General features: G+C 41.2%; 1 protein-coding gene across 3 annotated transcripts in view; it reads left to right on the top strand.

Annotated features, from left to right (window-relative positions):
* Positions 1-19,864, top strand: part of CBL (Cbl proto-oncogene) — a 53,468-nt gene that overhangs the window by 19,704 nt on the left and 13,900 nt on the right. For 2 of the 3 annotated variants that reach the window (XM_077839665.1, XM_077839666.1), the window contains 7 exons: positions 10,972-11,118; positions 12,747-12,903; positions 14,936-15,057; positions 15,716-15,853; positions 16,861-16,948; positions 17,530-17,661; positions 18,864-19,067. In XM_077839665.1, coding sequence (XP_077695791.1) covers positions 10,972-11,118; positions 12,747-12,903; positions 14,936-15,057; positions 15,716-15,853; positions 16,861-16,948; positions 17,530-17,661; positions 18,864-19,067 — 988 coding nt within the window. The remainder of the gene's footprint in view (positions 1-10,971; positions 11,119-12,746; positions 12,904-14,935; positions 15,058-15,715; positions 15,854-16,860; positions 16,949-17,529; positions 17,662-18,863; positions 19,068-19,864) is intronic. The other variant, XM_077839667.1, reaches the window with a different exon arrangement.

Genomic DNA, 19,864 nt, shown 5'->3' with positions numbered 1-19,864 from the left:
AGTTTACCTCATGGACTTTAGTTTTGTGGCTGGCACTGCAGAAGCAATCATCCAGTTGATCACAGATCATTGGTTAAAATGTTGATCAATTTCTTGGGGTTTGAACCTGTGCAGTTAGCTGTCTGACATCTGTGTTTTGTACATCTTAACTTCTTGTGTGAGGCATTGTCACGTTTTGGATTGTGCTGTTCGACATCAGATTGTGCCTTTGCTAAAGGAAGATTACTTCAGCCTGATAGGATGCTGCTGAAAAATTGGCTGAGCTTCATGAAAGATGGTAAGCTAAACTAGAACAGCTCCTTTCTAATATTTTGAAACACTACCTTGTGACCTATAGAACAAGTTCATGAACCTGCAGACATTTTGCTTTCTTCATGAAATGGGGATAAGGTTGCATTTTCAGTTAGTGTACCACTGACTTGGCTGTGTGATTCATTGACCACTGGCTGTCTCTAAAAAGCGTGGCTAGAAGTATAGTGGTGGTGTTGGCAGAGTTTTTTTGGAAACAGCACTATGAACAAAAATGGATTGTTGTTTCCAAACCTAGTGCAGGGGGAGGACTGCAGGTTGACACAGGCGCTAGGTTTCTGTGCCGTCTGGATTCTTTGTTTTCAGGTCTTCAGAGATTTCCATTCAAAGACATAAAGTAGATTTAAATTCTTTGGGAATTTTTATCCCTGTAGCAAAATGTTTTGCCTTCACTTGTTTGACAAGATTTAAGAAAAGGGAATGAATGGAGGTTTTAAGAGTGGAGATGGGCAAAGAAACTTTTCAATGAAAGGATGACACTTGCATCCCTCAGGCAGTCTGTTAATGGTATCGTGCATGAACGAGGAGATTCTACCCATCCTCAAGTTCAAGGGAGGGCAGAAAAGATTGAGGAACTGGAGAAGCTTTGGGCAGGAATAGGAGAACCCTATTTGAATTAAAAGTGGAGGGGTCTGGGTGGGGAGGGAGAAGGGGATCCAGAATTGATTTTAGCTATAATGACTTATTGCATTGTAACACATAGTCACTAATACTCCATTGTGGTATGGTTCCGACTGTAATCCAGAGGGTAAGTGGCCTAAGATAGGTATATTGAGGAGTGTTGCTGTTAAGAGATAATACAAGCGTCAGAGGTCAAGTCTTGCTATTATATTTCAGAGATCACCATAAAGGAATACATTTGTTAACTAGATATACTATTGTCCTTTATCCTTGCAAATCCTCTGAGGAAGCGTAGAACTCCCTAGCCTAGTCTCTGATTAAGTCATTTTAAACCCTGCCTCTTCAGCACTTTATAATTAAGCATTTTAAATATCCAAATCCAGCAGAAATGAACTGGTGATATATTTTTTTCTCTTCACCATAGAAAGAGCAAAGTGGCCTGTTAAAAGTGATCTGAACATAAGGATCAGAAAGTCCGGAGCTGAGCTTGTTATTCCAGGCAAAGCCAACACAATGTTGTGGTTAGAATAGTGGGTTGTTCAGGAGTTATTAAAAGCTGATGTCATGTGTAGGCTCCAGATATCTCATGTCCTTATGCATAAACATAACATGTGAGCCAAAATTGTCCCACCTCCATTGTTTTGCAGTATTTTGTGTGTAATATGTTAAGTGATTTGTTGCCCTGTACCCCAATAGATAGTTGCATTTCAGTGTTGCTGTTTACACAGTTTCTTGGATTGCTTTAGGAGACTGAATCGAAAGGGTGCATGCATGTATCGGGATAAATGTATTTAATATTCATTTCTGTAGAAAGTTTATTTCATAGCACATATGTAAAATTAAAGGCATTAGCCTATTTAAGCTTTTGTAGTCTTTTGAAACACAACTTAGGAAGCTACAATTAAATGGTCAGTGGGGCTGTCTGTAGCTTTTATTTTTGAGTGCTTTTTTTCCAACCGCACTAGAACGCATGTATTGTAGGTGTTAAGGTTTTGAATGCTGTGCGTGAAGACAAAGCTTTGAACTAGTAAACAGTCACTTTTTAGCCAAGGACCTGCAATTAAACTAAGATTCTTTATAGCTATGGAAATTGGTGGCCACAATGAAAAGGGGGTTGTATAAAAAGAGAATAGAAATAGCTAGTGTTACACTTGTTAAATGTCCCCCCTTACAGTCTTGTCCGGCACAAAAAAGGAGTGTGTGACGAGAAGGAACAAATGCAAAACAAATTGTTACTAACTGCTTTCTGTAAGTGTACAAAGAATGGAACAATGAATATTCCACTTTTAATGTATCTTTTGTAAAAACTTTACAAGAAAGCAGGGAGGGTGTTTTGACCTATGCCTTTTCTTGATAGCAGCCCTATTGCATCTAATTAACGTGCTAGATCCCTTTTTCCCACTGGAGCCTTAATGAATCAGTCCACAAAATCAGTGCAACCAACGCCTGCTGACTCCTTCAAAATAGTATAACGTGGGCATCTATTCTGCCGGTTCTAAGGCTATGGATACATCACGAGGCTTTTAGCAACATGGCTGTGCCGCTACAGCCATGCTGCTAAAAGGCGCGCAGTGTAGCTGCTGTTTGTCGGCAGGAGAGCTCGCTTCTGCCGACAAAAAACTTCCACCCCCCACGAGCGGCAGCAGCTTTGTCACTCCTGCTGGCAAAGCGCTATTCCCACCGGTGCTTTTTGTCGCCAAAACTTTGGTCCTGTGGGGGTGGTTTTTTGTTTTTTGTTTTTAACACCCCTGAATGACAAAAGTTTTGCCGGGAAAGTGCCAGTGTAGGTGAAGTGGGCTGTAGCTCACGAAAGCTCATGCTCAAATAAATTGGTTCGTCTCTAAGGTGCCACAAGTCCTCCTTTTCTTATTACTCTGGGAGGTGACTTCTGCTGTTGAGTCAGTAGTAGTTAAATGGAATGTCATTCACTTCCTGTGCTGGAAGCTTTCTTGAAAGTAGTTCCGTTGTATCTATTTTTAAAACTGATTACTGTGTGCAGAGGACTCTGAAGCTGCCACTGAGTTATAAATGTCATCTCAGGATCTCTTTAAGCATTCCTACTTAGTATTTGTGTGTAAGGGTCAGTTATATTAACACTAAGAGCACAGTTGTTGGCTGACATAGTGCTAGGAAATGGCATACTGCTATTCTTCCTGGAATTCTGTGCAGCCGTTTATCTGAGTCTGACTGACTATTAGTATCTGGCGTATAAGCTTTAAAATATGACAGGGTATGGGCTATGTGATAGCTTTCCTTTTTGGTGGCATTTGTAAAGTGCATTTCACACTCTTGCATGTTAGAGGGTTAAAGAACGTAATTTCAAATGTTTGAATCCTTAAATTGTCAAACTATCAACTTGCAACACAGCTTAATTCCTAAAAAAAATTCTGGACTAACTGTTCTATACGTGTCCAAACATATTAGGGTCTTGAACCCACAAGTGTTAACAGAGGACTGGAAGTTAGGGAGACATCAATTCTATTTTTCTCCTTGTGTAACTTGAGTTGCGTCAATTAGCCTCGGTGTGCCTCAGTTTTCCCCAGCTATAAAAGGGCAACACTGACCTCATTTGGGTGCTGTAAAGCTCGGCTGATACAATTAGGGGGCTTTTTAAAAAAATGCTGGGATCCTCTGATAAGTTTCTGTAATTGCAAAGTATTTATTAAACATTTGGGGAGAAAGCTGAGTTTTACTACTATAAATCTTCAATACTCTGTTCCTGTCACAGGAAAATCCAGTTTCGTCATAATTTTTCTGTAAAGAGTAGCTTTCTCTCAAGCTATGGCAGATCAAAGCAGTCAGCTGACCCACTAACTATGACTGCTTACAATTGCTGTGCGTGAAGTTAAGCACAACAGAGTATGAGTTAACGTCACATGTAGGCAGTGTTTACAGCACCCAAAAAGATAAGAGTACTTTTTGGATGTAGCAGTTCTAAATTTGAGTGTGTGCTGCTGCATACCCATATTACTTGTTGAGACTTCTTTGTATAAATGCCATCTAGTGTTCATTGTGTGGTGCTGATCTAAGTCCCTTGAGAACTACAGGGTTTCTTGCAGTACTTGCCAGAAGTACCTCATACTCTGGAGGAATGAATATGCAATTAGGAATTGGAAAGAGTTGTGATTGTACTTGACCACTAACTTGCTGCATGGCCTTTGCCAGGTCACTTCATCTCTGCTTCAGCTTTCCCATCTGTAAAATGGGAACAACACCTCCTTGTCTCACAGGTTTATTGAGGATAAGTTAACTCTTAGTTATTTGGACATGTAAAGTGCTGAATAAATTCTTACCAAAGAGCTGCTTAAGCAAAACTGTGAAGGAGCAGGCAAGAACTTCTCAACCAGTGAAGTAATTACCAATGAACTGGAACATCACATTTTCTTCTATGGAAGCAAAGAAAATGTCACACATTCAAGACATCATTCAGTACTTGCAAAGCAGTATTTCAAAACTGAGCAGGAGCAGCTGGGCTGCAAGAAGCTGTTTAAAATACATGTCTTCAGTAATATTGGGAAATAGCACAATGACTGCCAAGTGCTGTTACCTTTTTATTTGGCTAAATGTTCTTCTGGTTTTCTAGCCATCCTTTTTGATGATGGACTCTTGTATTGTGTAAACAAAATGCTTGCAGGAAGGAAATCAACTAGATGGGCTGTCCCCAGTATATGTATCCGAGTCTTCCTCAATATAAATAAGGAGCCTATAAATCTTTGTTTTAGAATTGCATCAGGTTTTTTTCAAGCTCCTTTGTTGCCTTTAAAAATACATTAAAGAACTTAGTATTTAGAGATCAGACTCTTCCAGCATTTTGTCAGGCTTCTTTTCTTCACTTTTCATTAGAGTAAAAAAGTGAATTCTTCTCAAATCTCATTTCTTCTTTTCTGGAGCTTTTTCACAAATGAACTTAGCTATTGCTTCTAATTTGTTGTCATTAGCCACCTATCCAGGTCATGTCCCTTTTTAATGGTCCACTTAAAATATTAAGCCTCCCCTTTCCCTTTCAGTTCTGCATAGTCAGGAGTTGTACAATAACTTGGTTTTATTCCTCACAAGTGTTTCCCTCCAGAGAACCCCACACTCGGGTCAGAATTACTGACTTAAGATCTCTGCCAGCCTCAAACTTTGCCAATTTCATGAAATTACTTTAAAGAGAATTCTACCCTAAAATTGGTTGTAGTTATGATGTTAATCAGGTTACTTTTAGTTTAGATTTTATTTGACAGCCAACATTGTCCTGTAATTACATATTCAGTTTTTATGTGAACTTGAACATTGCCACATGTGAAAATGCGTGCTGTTTATTGAAGCTGCTCAACTTAGTAAGTATTGTAATGTCCCTTGGTGGGTACTCAGAGTGTAATTTTCACAGGTGGTGAGGACTCTCAACCCCAGTGTATCTCAATGGAGGCTGCAGATGCTTAAGCACCTCTGAAAATCAGGCTGTAAGCAACTGTTAAGTCTACAAGAAAATTTCAAAAAGGAGAAATGAAGAGCTCTGACATTGGCTAACCTTATGCTGCATCCTTTAACTCCTTTCATGCTGCAGGAACTCTGGTGCACTTTCAATGGAATAAGCTTCCCAGGATGATCGTATTGTATGCACACTTCAAACTATAATAGCATTATAGCTGTGCGTCGCAGTGAGAACTATATAAATCCTCCTCTGGAACAGTCTTTCTGTACAGACTGCTGCACACGAAACATAATGTTACACCAGTGCCAGGCTCTTGTTAGCACTGAAGGAGTATTGGAAGAAAGTAGCAAGATGATAGTGTGACCTTAGTTTTAGGAAGGCTTTTATAAATGCAGTTTATGAACTGCAGCAGTCATTGGCTATTTGTGCAAAGAGGTGGGTTTTTTGTAACCCGGTGGAATTTAAATAAGCAAAAAATGTAACTTAAAAAACCACTGAGATTAAAGTCTGCCTCTACTATTGACTGTTCTGCAAGACTGAGCTCTTACAGTGGAAAAGTGCTTTCATCCAACAAACAGGAAACCGGAAAGGAACAGCCTGCTGCAGGTCAGAGGGGACCAACATCAGAAAACCAAACTGGGAGAAGCTGAGGCCCATAGGGAGGCCACACTGAAGGATTTCAGTAGGATTGGAAGTACTTGATTGACCTGTTGACTTCCTGTGAGACCCGGGGAGCAGAAATAATCATTAAGTGGGAAGGAAGTAGCATAACCATAGGGGATGGGGAGGAGAAGGAGAATCAAGCAAAGTATCTGTTCGGTCTTGAAAAACCTTCCATGGGGCTTAAAACTGGCTCAGCACATATTAATTGTCTGACTTACTCAGTTATCTGGTCACACTGTATTTCACTATGCTATTTCTTTTTAGTCTCTCTACAAAAGTTACTTGAGGCTTGCCCCTTGGGGGACTGGACAGTATTCAAGGGAACAAAACTAAAAGCACAATTCACACTGCAACTACCCAGTCTGCATTTAGTAATACTTAAGTGTAATTGTATGTATTATTAAACTATCTTTAAACATTCTGTTAATACCTAAAGAATGGAGGCTCCAGGCTACAGCTGCAGAAGTTTATTAGCTAATAAAATACTTGGACTTTTTTAGTAAGTGCAGAAGTCGTTAGTTCTTTGAACCTTTCTTCTTTCTGTCTCTAGATTGCTTAATTTCCCAGCAGTCAACTGTTCTCTGTCTCTCTGTCTGTATAAAATCTCACTAACAGAAGTGTGGTGTCCTATCCAAATTGCAGACACTTCAGTTTGAACCTGATGGTAACCACTGAACAGAAGCATCATGCAAATTTTACTTCTGAAGCTTAGTTTTTACAGTTGCAACTGAATCTACTACAAGTAGTGGAGAGATCTGACTTCTGCAATGTTTGCAGTCTTAGGGTGCTGTTTTCTAAAATGCATAACTCAGTGAGATACCTAAATCCCATTGACTTTCAATGGGATTTCTACACGTTAGTCGCTTAGGAGCTTTTGAAAATTTTACTCTTTATCAGTAGAAGCCAAGTTGCCACTGTCATTTCCAGTTGTTTTGGATGAATATTTACTATTTGATTTTGTTTTGAAGCAGCAGTGAGGGTGAGAGTTGTCAGTGTTACCAATACTAAAAATAAGTTACAACCATAACCTTGATATGCCATAAACAGCTAACATATATTTGCTAACATGTATTTGGGCTGTTATTTCTTTACAAAGGTGATGTAGCTTTTAATTTTTCTGTTAATTTGTGTAATTGCAAAGCACTGGCAGTTGATATATTTCAGCAGTTGGTCACCACGTAGCAAAGAATGGTAAGTTTCCGTAGGCTCTTCAGAGAAGCTGTTAGTAGGGCTCCCCCTCCCTTCTTTCATTTTGATGATTTAAGTGATGCTTGTCTGAAAATGGCAATAACTTGGACTGCAGCTGAAGTTATAAATCCGTAGACCTTGGTAGAATTGTTTTGGAAACAATTTGTAGATCAGCATTTGAGAGTAGAATTGAAAAGTGTTGAAACTTAACTTTATTCAGCTCCAAGGCCTTTTGGTTATTCACCCCTAAGCCTGTCAGGATACTGTGTTCCTTTTCAAACATTCATAACCCTGCCTGCCAGCCGTAGTCGTTGGGGACATTAACTTTCCCCCAACCCTTCATAAACTACAGTGTGTATGTCCTGAATCATACTTATGAACTGTGCTGCTTTAGTAGCAGAAATCTAGTGTTACCAAGCTAGCTCAGCTAATCACCTTGCTCAACTTCATGGTGTTACTTTTCTGGAAACTCTTTCCATCAGTGACGTGCAGCGAGGTGAGATACCACTTTTCCTGTTACGATTTACACTTCAACTTTACAAGAAGGTTCTCTGCATTTGCTGATGGTTTGAATTAGTTTGGTTACTTCTTCCATGTCAGGCTGTTGGAGAAACAAACATATCGTTGGTTCAGTCCTTCACTTTCCATTTGCTTTTATTTATTCAGTTGGTTACATGCTCTTCTTCTGTAGCAACTAGGTGTATCCTCGATAAAATGCAGATTCACACTGAACAGTATAAGCATCCCTTTCCTCCACACGCTGCTCCTATGTATGATGTGAACCAATACATGTCTTTAATCATGCATTTGCTTGATCAAAAAGATGCTGTGTACCATCTGATGAAGATCAGTAAACTCAGTGGGTAGTCAGAGGGAACAAGTTGCATGGCTGGGGCCCCTTAACTCATTATGTCCCATGTCTATTAGTCAATGTGTTTTTAGGGTCTGTCAACAAAAGAACCCGTCGTGATTGTTAGTAGAGATCCAAATCCCAAACCACACTGTTCTTTATGGACTCAAACCAAGTCCCATTGCCCCTGTTAGCATATAGGAAGGCTTCTAGTTTACGGAGTCCAGCTATACTTGGTTCTTCTGGGCTGCTGTAGAAAGCATGAAAACTTTTGTAGGAGTATAGTTTTTTACCCAATGGAAATGAGGACATTTTCCAAAAGCACCTGATTGGCTTAGAAGCTTATGTCCCAGCCACCTGCGTTACTTTGGTGCTTCTGAAAATTTTATACTTTGTGGGGGCTGTGAAGTACTTTTCACTATCCTTTTGAGTACTTGTAACCTAATATTTTTACCGTTTCATGTATGTTGTTGAATGTAGTGTGTGAAGCTCTCAAACAGCTGAAAGGAGAAACACCTTGCATTAAAAATAAACCTTCCGAACTTTTCTTTGTATCACTGAACATTAGTAACTTGATTTCAATTAAATGAAACTTCCACTATTTACTTTGTTCCAAACATGATTCAGTTAGTGAGTAGTACCTCATCAGCTAATATCTTTATGCACTGCCACAACATTTGACTTCCACTGACAATTTTCCTTCTTTAGAAATGCTGCCAGTAAAATTCTCACTTTTGCAGAGGCAGCCCAGCTTTCTAAAAATGCAAGGTTGAGTTACTGATGCTGCTGAATGTTAATGTAAGTTCCCTGCACTTGCCATGCCTTCTGAAATCATACTGCACGACTAAAGCAAGATACACACACTAATAGTCTTGGCTTTAATAAGTGACTCTATATTCCCCTCTAATTGTAGGCTTGTTCAGGTATCCTTTACCCAACCTCTGTACAATAAAGAAAACTGTACAAAGACTTGCAGCATCTAGAACCATATGATCAGTGTGTTTGTGCTACTTTAACATAAATCTTGGATGCTGTAATAGGTCTAAATAAGACTGTAAAATTGTGAGACTACTATTAGAGAGAGCTGCTTCCTGCAGAGCACCTGAGTGCACCTTCCAGCTGGTACTTTGTGTTCAGCCTGAGCATCTGCTGGGCTCACACCTGATAAAAAGTGGGAGAGAGCAGATGCCTTTAATCCCAAACTAGCATGTTCCATACATGTGCCAAAGAACTCCATTAGCAAAGGCAGAACATGAAATGATTAGGAATGAGAACAGGACAAAGTGACAAAAAATGACACTTCCAAATAGGGGCTCAAAATTTTGACTTCATATGGCTATGTGGAATGTGAAATACTCTTTCCAGACTTTACAAAACTCTAAAATATTGGGGATTTAAAAAAACAGGTGAGTGACTATGGGGGTAATAAAGTGAGCATAGACTAGCTCCAGTTTGGGTTTGAATTCTGGGAATATTAGAGGAAAAGAAAACTCTAACTCATGTGTTTTAAATGGTCTCATTCTACATTTTGGGGCACAGGTCTATGGAGAAGTGTTTGCAAATGGTAATAGAAGGGGAAGTGAAGAAGTAACTGACTCTCTTGATGGGCTGAAGCTGGAGTCCAGTTCTGAAGTGAGTCAGGATGGCAGAGCTTGCACTTGAATGAGCTTATTTCACCTAGGAGGGCAACATGAGCAGAATGGGGACATCTGGCTGAAAACTATAGTTCCAGTTTAGAGACCGCAGATGGCATCTTTCACAGAACTAATCAAAACAATGAGTATTCAAAATCAGTGAAGAAATAGCAGGTGCATCCAGTGTACATCCAAACTAACTGCATTCAGGGATGTATTGCCCTACAATAGTGTCCTTAAAGATAACATGTTTAAAAAATGATTCCATGTGAGTGAATCCCCTTCCCACTGTGGTTCAATAGTCAAGGCATTTTTAGTGCTGAGGTGAGGGAGCTTGTTAGGCCACCTACTGTGGCCATTGAGCAGGCTCTGCAGCTCTTCTGCTGCTGAAACCCACTGATCGCTAACAATCTGCCTAAATTGTCTTTAGAAAAAGCATTAATCAAAGCAGCACTCTCCCTGTTCCACCTGACACCAGCATTCATGCCAGTAGTTCTTTACCATCTCCCATATGGAGGGGGACAGAAACTACTGGACTACCCCCATTCCTAATCTGCAGCTCTGTCCTTCCCAACACCCAGTGGTGTGGGGAGGAGGAAGAGAAAAGGAGCCTTCCCACATAAAGGTGAGGGTGAGGAAAGAGAGCAAATAAACACACCTTCCATCCGGAGCCATCTCTCTTACGTTTCTATCATGCCATCACTGTCAGTTTCATCTAGGCTCTTGCTCTCAGCCAGGAAGAGTGTTATTTTGACTCCTTTGGAGGAGAGGGTGTGCTCTCCTATAAGACTTATGACTTTGGGGGTAAGGGAGGAACTAGGCTGTGCCTTAGTTTAGTTTTGCCTAACTAAAAAGTGGCGTCCCTTACAGGCAGCATGGTGTAAGGACTTGAGCATGAGACATGAAGTCAAAACCTCTTGAATTCTAATCCTGCTCTGCCACCTGACTTGCTATGTAGCCTTGAGCAAGTCTCTTAACCTCTCTCCTAACTACAAAACAAAGCTTAAAATATTCCCCACCTCAGAAGGGTAGTGAGGGTTAGTTAATTAGTCTATGTGTATCCAGCACTTCCAGAATGTAAATCTCTTTAAGTGGTATGTGTTGGACAAAATGTGCTGAGAACTATAAATGTATGTTTGAAAAATGCTCCCAGTGGGGGATTTTTCAGTTGGGGGATAGTTTCTGGATTTCTTCAAGCTATTTCTGCATCTGGCTGACTTGCCCACAAACAGTGTAAAGTCACATTTTTCTTTTTAAAAAGAAACTTCTGCCTTTGTAATCTCTTGCAGGCGTAACCTGACAAAATTGTCCCTGATATTCAGCCATATGCTGGCAGAACTGAAAGGCATTTTCCCAAGTGGCCTCTTCCAAGGAGATACGTTCCGGATCACCAAGGCAGATGCTGCAGAGTTCTGGAGAAAAGCTTTTGGGGAAAAGTAAGTTTCTAAATGTGCTTAATATAAGAGATGCAAGAACAAAGTTCATAGATGTATTGTTTTTTTAAATGTTACTTCTGCTTTATGGAGTATGATGATGATCTTTTGTCAAATTAATCATAAAATTAGTGATGGGAAAGACCTATTAGATCATCTAGTCTATTCTCCAAGGTCCAGTGCAGGATTGTTCCCTATGTTATATTTTTCCAGTTCCTTGTCCAGTCTTTATTTAAATATGTCAAGTAATGGGTCTTTCCCCACATTCTGTGGGGGATTATTTTACTGTTATGAAGTTTCCCTGGACATTCAGCTTCAACTTTCCTTTTCTTAATTAATCCCATAACTTCCAGCCATCCTAAATAATTCCTCTTCCTGCCTGCAAATGGTTCTCGTGCTCCCCACATTAGTTGTCTGCTAGCCAGGCTGTTCATATTAAGTTATTTTAGCTTTTCCTTTAGTTAGTCTTTCCAGTCTCCTAATCCCTTTTTTTCTCTAATAATATTTAGCATTTGTGTATTGCTTGTCTTGCTCAGTTTGCATAATGGTCAAGTTAAGATGGAATAAAGGAGAAACTTAAGTGCAATGTATATTTAGGTACAGGCCAATGAAATGTCAGATTTATTTTTTTAAATCTAATAAAACACTGATTGTATTAATTTTAGAAATGTCCTCCACTATATTAGAGGAGAAGGTTTACTGGAATGGGACAATGACTTCTGACTAAACAAGACACACCATATAAACAGTGTAATTAGTACATCACAGATACTAAATGAATATATTAACAGTTAGGAGTCAAAAAATGAAACCAGTTGGACTTGACCAAGAGATAGGAGCCTGAAGATTGGTAAGCTCTTTTCAGGGATCTTTTTATAGACTTCCACTATATATTTCAAAAGGGAAAAACGCTCAATTATATAGAAAGTTCAGGTTCTGGTCTCCAGCATGTAGGAAGGCATCTAGTTTATGGAGTCCAGCTATACTTGGTTCTTCTGGCCTGCTATGGAAAGCACAAAAACTTTTGTAGGAGTATATTTTTTTACCCAATGGAAATGAGGAAATTTTTCAAAAGCACCTGAGTGGCTTAGAAGGTTAAGTCCCAGGCATGTGAGTTACTTTGGTGCTTTTGAAAATTTTATTCAGGCAAATCATCTCTCTAGATAGCTGTGTGCTGTCATTTGACTGTCTTGGTCTCTGCTCCAGGGAGACTTAAATTAACTCTTCCTGTGCCTGCTGCTGAAAGATGAAATGGATCAAATTATGACAGCAAGTGCTGTAGATGCTGTTTTTCAGTGTGAACTGTTGGCTGCACAGGCGTTAATGGGATGGGGGAAAGAGAGATCAGAGCTGGGCTTGCAATTCCAACATTTTACTTTTTGCAGAGTAGTGAATTGAAAGATGGCTGGTTTGCTGCTGCTTGCTGGTGATGCAGGGAAGTTTCTCCCTCATGCTTGACAGGAGTAATTTTCTCTCTGAGTTCAGTTGGATTTGTCTTTCTTTCCTTTTCTAATTGGGGGTGCCTGTGTGTACACAACTGTATATATCATATATAGAGTGTGACACTATGGCATTGCATGATGATGTTTCTAAGTGCACACTTGCGGATTTTTCCCCTCCTCCCCTGCCAGGACTATTGTCCCATGGAAGACCTTCCGCCAGGCCTTGCATGAGGTGCATCCAATCAGTTCAGGACTAGAGGCCATGGCTCTGAAGTCGACTATTGACTTGACATGCAATGACTACATTTCAGTGTTTGAATTTGATATCTTTACCCGACTCTTTCAGGTAAGGGCAGAGGAACGTGAGTCACTTGAAACACTTTGGAAATATATGTAGCCTACTGCTTAGATAGACCTTTACACTAGGCCTTAAATAGTAAAATAACACTGTTAATACTAATAAGACTTTTCTTTTCCCCCTATATATATAAATGAAAATATAAAAATATTTTTAAGATTTAGAACTCTGCTGTTCGGTAGCACTGTGTGATATTTCTTGCCAAAGGGGGGAAAAAGGGCTTTCTAAAAATAAATCGTAATTGTAGCACACTTTCAATATCCCTCCCCGAATCAATTTTTCCCACTTTAAAGGTCAGTTTTAAAACTGAGGTTATGATAAACTTCTGTAAGCCAGGAAATGTGAAGCTCACTCAATCAGTCCATCCCTAACTCTCCCTTGTGCCCTTTTATTGTTGGATATTTTTTCTGTGAGGGCGTATTTTGGTTGGAATGACAATATGGAACTTCAGATTTCCTGGCTTTTGAGTTGCCACAACCAAAATGTTATATAAACATATCGTGTTTTCTATATGAAATAAACATCTCTGTTGTTGAATGGAATCAATATTAATTTTGGGTGAAAACCTAAAATAAATCTGTGTCGTCAGTAGTACTTGGATAAAGAATGCAGCTTCTGATGGGGCAATTGGATATTTACAAGTACAAACACTTACTACTTGGGCTCTGACTTGCCTTTTTCCCCCATGTGATAGGGTGGGTTGTAATTAAGATGTGTTTAGCTGAAAGTTCCCATATGCAGTGTTGTTTTGCGGCTGGTCAAATTATGTACTTCTCTCTACTCTAGTATGTGAAGAGGTGGTTTAGGAGGAGTTACAGTTATGAGTATTGTAAACTGCTATGCTTAGTCTCTTGACTTTGTGTGCATTAATAACAACAGCACTTAGCATTTGTACATTGCTTTATCCAGTCACAGCATTGTACAGACAATATTCTCACCACACCCTTGTGAGATTAGGTCATTAGGTATCGCTCTCCATATTTCACAGACAGAGAAACTGAGACAGAAGTTAAGTCACTTTCTTGAGGCCATGCAGCATGTCAGTGACAGAGCCGAGTCATAGTTTCTGGTTTGTAATCCTTCGCTTAATCTTCTGAATTACTCGTCTCTATCCCTGTCTCACCTCTCAGTTTCCCCAGAATGGTGTGAGTGGTAGCCATTCCTGGGCTGCCTTCCTTGTGAGCAGAATGACTTATCCCTTGGTATTTGTTAAGTGTATTGACTGGGATTTCTGTCCCAGTGGTGTTTGACTACTAAAATGATAAATGTCTCACTTTGTGGTTTCTTCCCCCTTTTTTTTCTACCTGGTAAACATTCTGATTTATCCATTCTTCCTCACCTTTAAGGTTGCCTATCCTTCCATCTATCTAAAGGGGATACAGAAAGTGTTCTTTGATTTTGTGTTTTGGTCCGGTTGCTAGTTGAACAGAGTACACCGAGTTGCATAGTTTTGTTTCTGTGAGCGCTAGTAGATAACAGCAATATTTATACCTCATTCTTCTCCCCCAGGGATGGCCACCAATCATAGCCTTGCACTGGCAGACTATAACAGTGTTATCTCCAAGCTTTGCGATACTTTTTGTTGCTCCATCACCTTATGGGCAAGTCCACTGTAGCCTCTCTGATTGTATTATCACAGAGGTGTGGCGGAAAGGGATTCTTGGGATGCCAAGACTTAGCTAAGGAAATTTTTCCTGTGTAGTTAAGGGGAAAGGGCCAATGTCTCTATAACTGAAACACCTCACTATCTACGTTTCTGGCTTTCACTGCTTCCTTTTTGTTGCTGCTACACTTTGCATGTTGGTACGATTTGTCACCATCCTGTTGCTATTTTGTGTTGTCTCCAGGGGGTGATACTCAAATCCTAATGCTGCTTGATTGTAAATAAGTTTTAGCCCCTACAATGGAATAAGAACTCCAGTTTATTGAAGAACTGACTTCTTTGGATTAAGGACAATCATGTGCATGGGTACATCTTGGAAGTGCATGGTTAATGGTATTTCTTTTGTTGTTTCTTTAGCCGTGGTCCTCTTTGCTCAGGAACTGGAATAGCCTAGCAGTGACTCATCCTGGTTACATGGCATTTCTAACTTATGATGAGGTGAAAGCTCGGCTTCAGAAATTCATTCACAAACCTGGCAGGTTAGTGCTTGGTAGCAGTTGCCTTTTTGAGGACTCTTGCTAACTCCTCTAGTTAGTTACTTTTGCAGCACCTGCTGTGTCAGAGGAGGGTCGGTCTGACAGAGGGGCCTTACTCGGTGTTTTGCTGGTTGCTGTTACCGTGCGCTGTGGCAGGGGAGGAGATTAGTGCCTCTCACCTCTGGAGACCACAGGTTGCATGCTACTTTTAAAAATAAAAGGAGTAGAATGTACTTGTGTACTTTAAGACCTTAGTCTCTAAGGTGCCACAAGTCCTCCTTTCCTTTTTGCGACTACAGACTAACACGGCTGTTACTCTGAAACTTTTAAAAATGGAACCCTTGTATAATCTTTTAAAAAACTTAATTTGAAACAGCAAGTGAGTGTGAGGACACTCACCCTTATTGCTGTGGATTCTGTGTTTAACTGAGCGTGCGCACGCATACACGAGCTTTTAGATGCTTCACTTGTATCAGACTGCGGGGTTCTCCCTTTGCGCTACAAGTGAGCAAAGTGGCAAAAGCTGGTAGAAACCCTCCAGCTACTTCAGCTTGTCTTTATCTTTCATCTTGAGATAGCTAGACAGAGGCTGCCTACTTGGTTCTTAACGTTTTCTTGGCTGATCCAAGCAAAACGAATTTCTGTTTTTGTCTCTTTTCAGTTACATATTCCGATTGAGCTGTACGCGACTCGGTCAGTGGGCCATCGGTTACGTCACTGCAGATGGGAACATTCTCCAGACTATCCCCCACAACAAACCTCTTTTTCAAGCACTGATAGATGGCTTCAGGGAAGGCTTGTAAGTAACTTTGCATCAGCCTGTCACCTGTTGTGCTCTTTCAGTCTGCGGTGAGTGTACAATGCATCCTGTTGCTGTGGCCCCTATGATGTACTGGCCTTAATCCCACCACTAGTTAATGTACCTTTAGAAATGAGTGGGCTGATAGAACGTACCCATCACGTTTCAGTCGCGTGTCATTCTGGCTGGTGGTATGTGCAGCGTTTTGCAGCGGCCATGCAACTGATAGGGATATTGTGCAGGTGAGCATTACGCAGTCCGTCCTCTTTATTTACGCCCTGAATCAGCAAAGCACTTGTAAACCTATTAGTTGTCCTGTTGAGGTCGATGGAACTGCTCACAAGCTTGATTGTTTTACTGAACTGCGTTCCTAAAGAGGGAGTTTGACTCTCAAGAATGTTCATAGAGAGAGCCATTTTTTTCATTGCTTGTCTCTACTCCCAATGCCACTGTTGAAGGTACATGTCTGGTTTGTAGTTTCCTGTCAATGTAGTCTCTTCTTCCATTTGACCCTATACTGATGTCACAAAAATTAGGATTATGAGTTATGACCTCAGTTTTCTTTATTCGGGTGTTATAGTTTCATCATTAAGACATCACTGCAGGGTGGGTCATATAAGAAGAGAAGATTGGGGGCTGAGAGTGCCTTTTATTAAAAAAAAAAACTGAATAATTTGATCATTGGCAAAAGGGAAACCATGAAAACAGATTTCCTGTTTGCGTATTGATAAATGTGGTATATTAGGGGGCTTTCTCTGGTTTGAAAGTTCCTTTTCAAACCAAAGCAGCTTGGATTCCCAAAGAACTGAGATGCTCAGTCTTTACGTGGAAAAGTGCCCCTATGAGACGATCCCAAGCTGAACCTACAGGTAGGTTTTTCTTTTGCTGAGTGATCAGTGTTCAAGTATAGTTGACCTCTGCATTTTTAAAAAGAGATTTAAAAAGGGATTTTAGAAAGAAAGGAAGGTGCCTTTCTTTAAATCTTATGTTATGTTTACTTGTTGTAGTTATTTATTTCCTGATGGTCGGAATCAAAATCCTGACCTGACCGGTTTGTGTGAGCCTACACCTCAGGACCACATTAAAGTTACACAGGTGAGCAAGAGGGCTCTGTCCTGTCAAACTAGCACCACTTCTCTCCATTTTCTGGCCTCCTCATCTGCTTAATACACTGGTTCCTTGTGTATGAAGCAGCTGTATCAGGTCTTATAAGAGACACAAAAATCTTTGAATGGTTGGGTTGGGGAAGACGGATTGAAAACATCAAACAAAACTTCATCTCTGTCTAGGGCTGATAAGTTTTGGGTTCCTTGTTTAGAGTAATATGATAGTGCTGGCAGAAGGACACACTAACTCCTATGTCGTCTTTTATCCCTGACCTATGTGACCTTAAGTTGAACTTGAAGCTCTATACTGGAAGGCTTCTAGGCTCCTTTAGGATAGCTTCAAGTCCATTTTTTTCCCAGAGATTGACAGAAGCATTGCTTACGGAAGTCTCTAGCACATAAAATTGCAATGTAACCTTTGCAAGTGTCTGTTTCTGTTGAGCTGTGGTTTGATGCTGTGATTTTATGATTTTTTTCTCTGTGTGAATATTGGGGGGGATTTCTTGTAGTTACGACTAATGAGGCACGTTATATTCCAGAGTGAATTATCTCTGTTTTCCTTCCCTCAAGGAACAATATGAATTGTACTGCGAGATGGGCTCCACGTTCCAGCTGTGTAAAATTTGTGCAGAAAATGACAAGGACGTGAAAATTGAGCCATGTGGCCACCTGATGTGCACTTCCTGTCTCACTGCATGGCAGGTAAGGAATTGCCCCATTTGTGCACTCTTTCAGAGTGAAGTTGGTCTGTCTTTGGGCTGGGGTGATGTATCTTTTCCTTCCTTCTTCTCAAACTGTTTAGATCAGGGGTGGGCAAACTTTTTGGCCCGAGGGCCACACTGGGGTTGCAAAAGGATACGGAGGGCCAGGTAGGGAAGGCTGTGCCTACACAAACAGCCTGGCCCCCCGCTCCCATCCGCTCCCTCCAACTTCCTGCCCCCGATTGCCCCCCTCAGAACCCCCAACCCATCCAACAACCCTCCCCCCCCCACTCCTTGTCCCCTGACCGCCCCCTCCCGGGACCCCTGCCCCTAACCACCCCCTGGGACCCCACCCCGTATCCAACCCCCCCGCTCCCTGTCCCCTGATTGCCCTGACCCCTAGCCACACTCCTGTGACTCCCACTCCCAACCCTCCCTGTTTCCTGTCCCCTAACTGCCCCCTGCTCCCTGACTGCCCCCCCGGGTCCCCCCCTCGCCCCCTTACCATGCTGCTCAGAGCAGCAGGAGCACGCTGCCTGGCCAGAGCCAGCTGCGCTCCCTGCGCTGCCTTGTAGGAGCGGTGGGCCAGAGCGCTGCCCGCATGGTGGCTGCGGGGGAGGGACCGGAGGTGAGCCTCCCCGGCCGGGAGCTCAGGGACCAGATGTGGCCCGCGGGCTGCAGTTTGCCCACCTCTGGTCTAGATCCTTATGGGTACCGACAATTTGGTGGTGGAGCTGAAAGCATAGTGTGAAATTCATATCAATACATCTGTTGTGCCTTGCTCCAACCGCAAAATAATAAAGGATGCTAGAGTGTTGTCCCCACAGGATGCAGACTTTGGACTCTGTGTTCAAAACTGGTTCTACTCACTAGACTCTCCTACCTTTTCTTCATTGTTGGTGCCCTAGCAGCTACTTTCTTGCCTTAAGAATAGTGTGTGTGGGAGGGAGGGCTTTTTAAAAACCCGTTGTTTTTTTTTTGTTTTTTTTTGGTTTTACTCCAAATGATAAGGATCATGCTGTATTTATAGTGTAGTCTTAATTCCTGTTTCACTCCTTCCCTCCACCAAAATACACCTAAATAAAACCAAATAAAAAGATGATACTAAACTCCTTTGTCTGATAAGTTACTGTCCATTTTACTTGTTTTCATAACAGCCGTTGTTTTAATAGGTTTCTTCCCATTTCCCCCCACCCCCTTCAGGAATCGGAAGGTCAGGGCTGTCCTTTCTGCCGTTGTGAAATCAAAGGCACAGAGCCCATTGTAGTCGACCCATTTGATCCCAGAGGAGGAGGAGGATTATTGCGGCAATGTGCAGAGGGAGCTCCCTCCCCAAACTATGATGATGATGAAGATGACAGAGCAGATGATTCCCTCTTCATGATGAAAGAATTGGCCGGTGCTAAGGTAAAGGCCCCATTAGGCACATGCTGCTGAATGTGGCAATAGACACAGAGTAAGCTGGTTTGAGTCTTGTTGACTATGCACATTGGAGGTGTTGAGCCCCAGAATAGAAACTGCCCTCTGTATTTCCAGGTTGCGGTTGGTACAGAGATGGTAAGTTCCATACTATTGAAACTTACCAGTTCAGTCAGGCGATATTGTTCTACATACCAGAATCTCTGATATTGTATATATTGTCCTGGAAGGTGGGTCTTTGTCCAAGCCATTAGCAGGGTGACATAATTCATCTACTGAAATACAAGACCTATATTTCTAATACTTCTCTGCGTGCTGAGCGATGCTGCTTTTGATTTATGATCTGTAATCAGCCTTATCAGCAGAAAGTCATTTTCCTCAGTGCTGAGTATAAGCAACCAGCTAGAGAAGAAGTTTTTCCAAGGGGCTGATGACTGAACTAAGTAGAGGGCAGTCTGATTTGCTGAGGAAGTCAATTGGACTGTCATCTTTGAATATGTTGTCTGATTAATCTGTGTAATAAAGGTCTGATGACTGCCTTCCATCAATGCCGCTTCCTGCCAGGGAAATGTGTGCAAGTAAGGCATTCTTTATGAATCACTGCACAGTGGGTTTTTTTTTTTCTGTTGGCTTATTGCTGCCACTTGCCCATCACCAGTTAGTTGTTCTGGTGCCTAGGGAAAAAGATTTTGAATCAGACTTTTTTTTTTAAATAGTTAGTTTCACTTTATATAAAATAGGGCCTTCTAATTAAGAATTCTCTGTTCAGATTTAATGATAATCTG

Source organism: Eretmochelys imbricata, chromosome 22, assembly GCF_965152235.1.
Source record: "Eretmochelys imbricata isolate rEreImb1 chromosome 22, rEreImb1.hap1, whole genome shotgun sequence".
Classification (NCBI taxonomy): Eukaryota; Metazoa; Chordata; order Testudines; family Cheloniidae; genus Eretmochelys; species Eretmochelys imbricata.
Note: the sequence above shows the minus strand (reverse complement) of the source record. Positions and strands in the feature narration are given on the sequence as shown.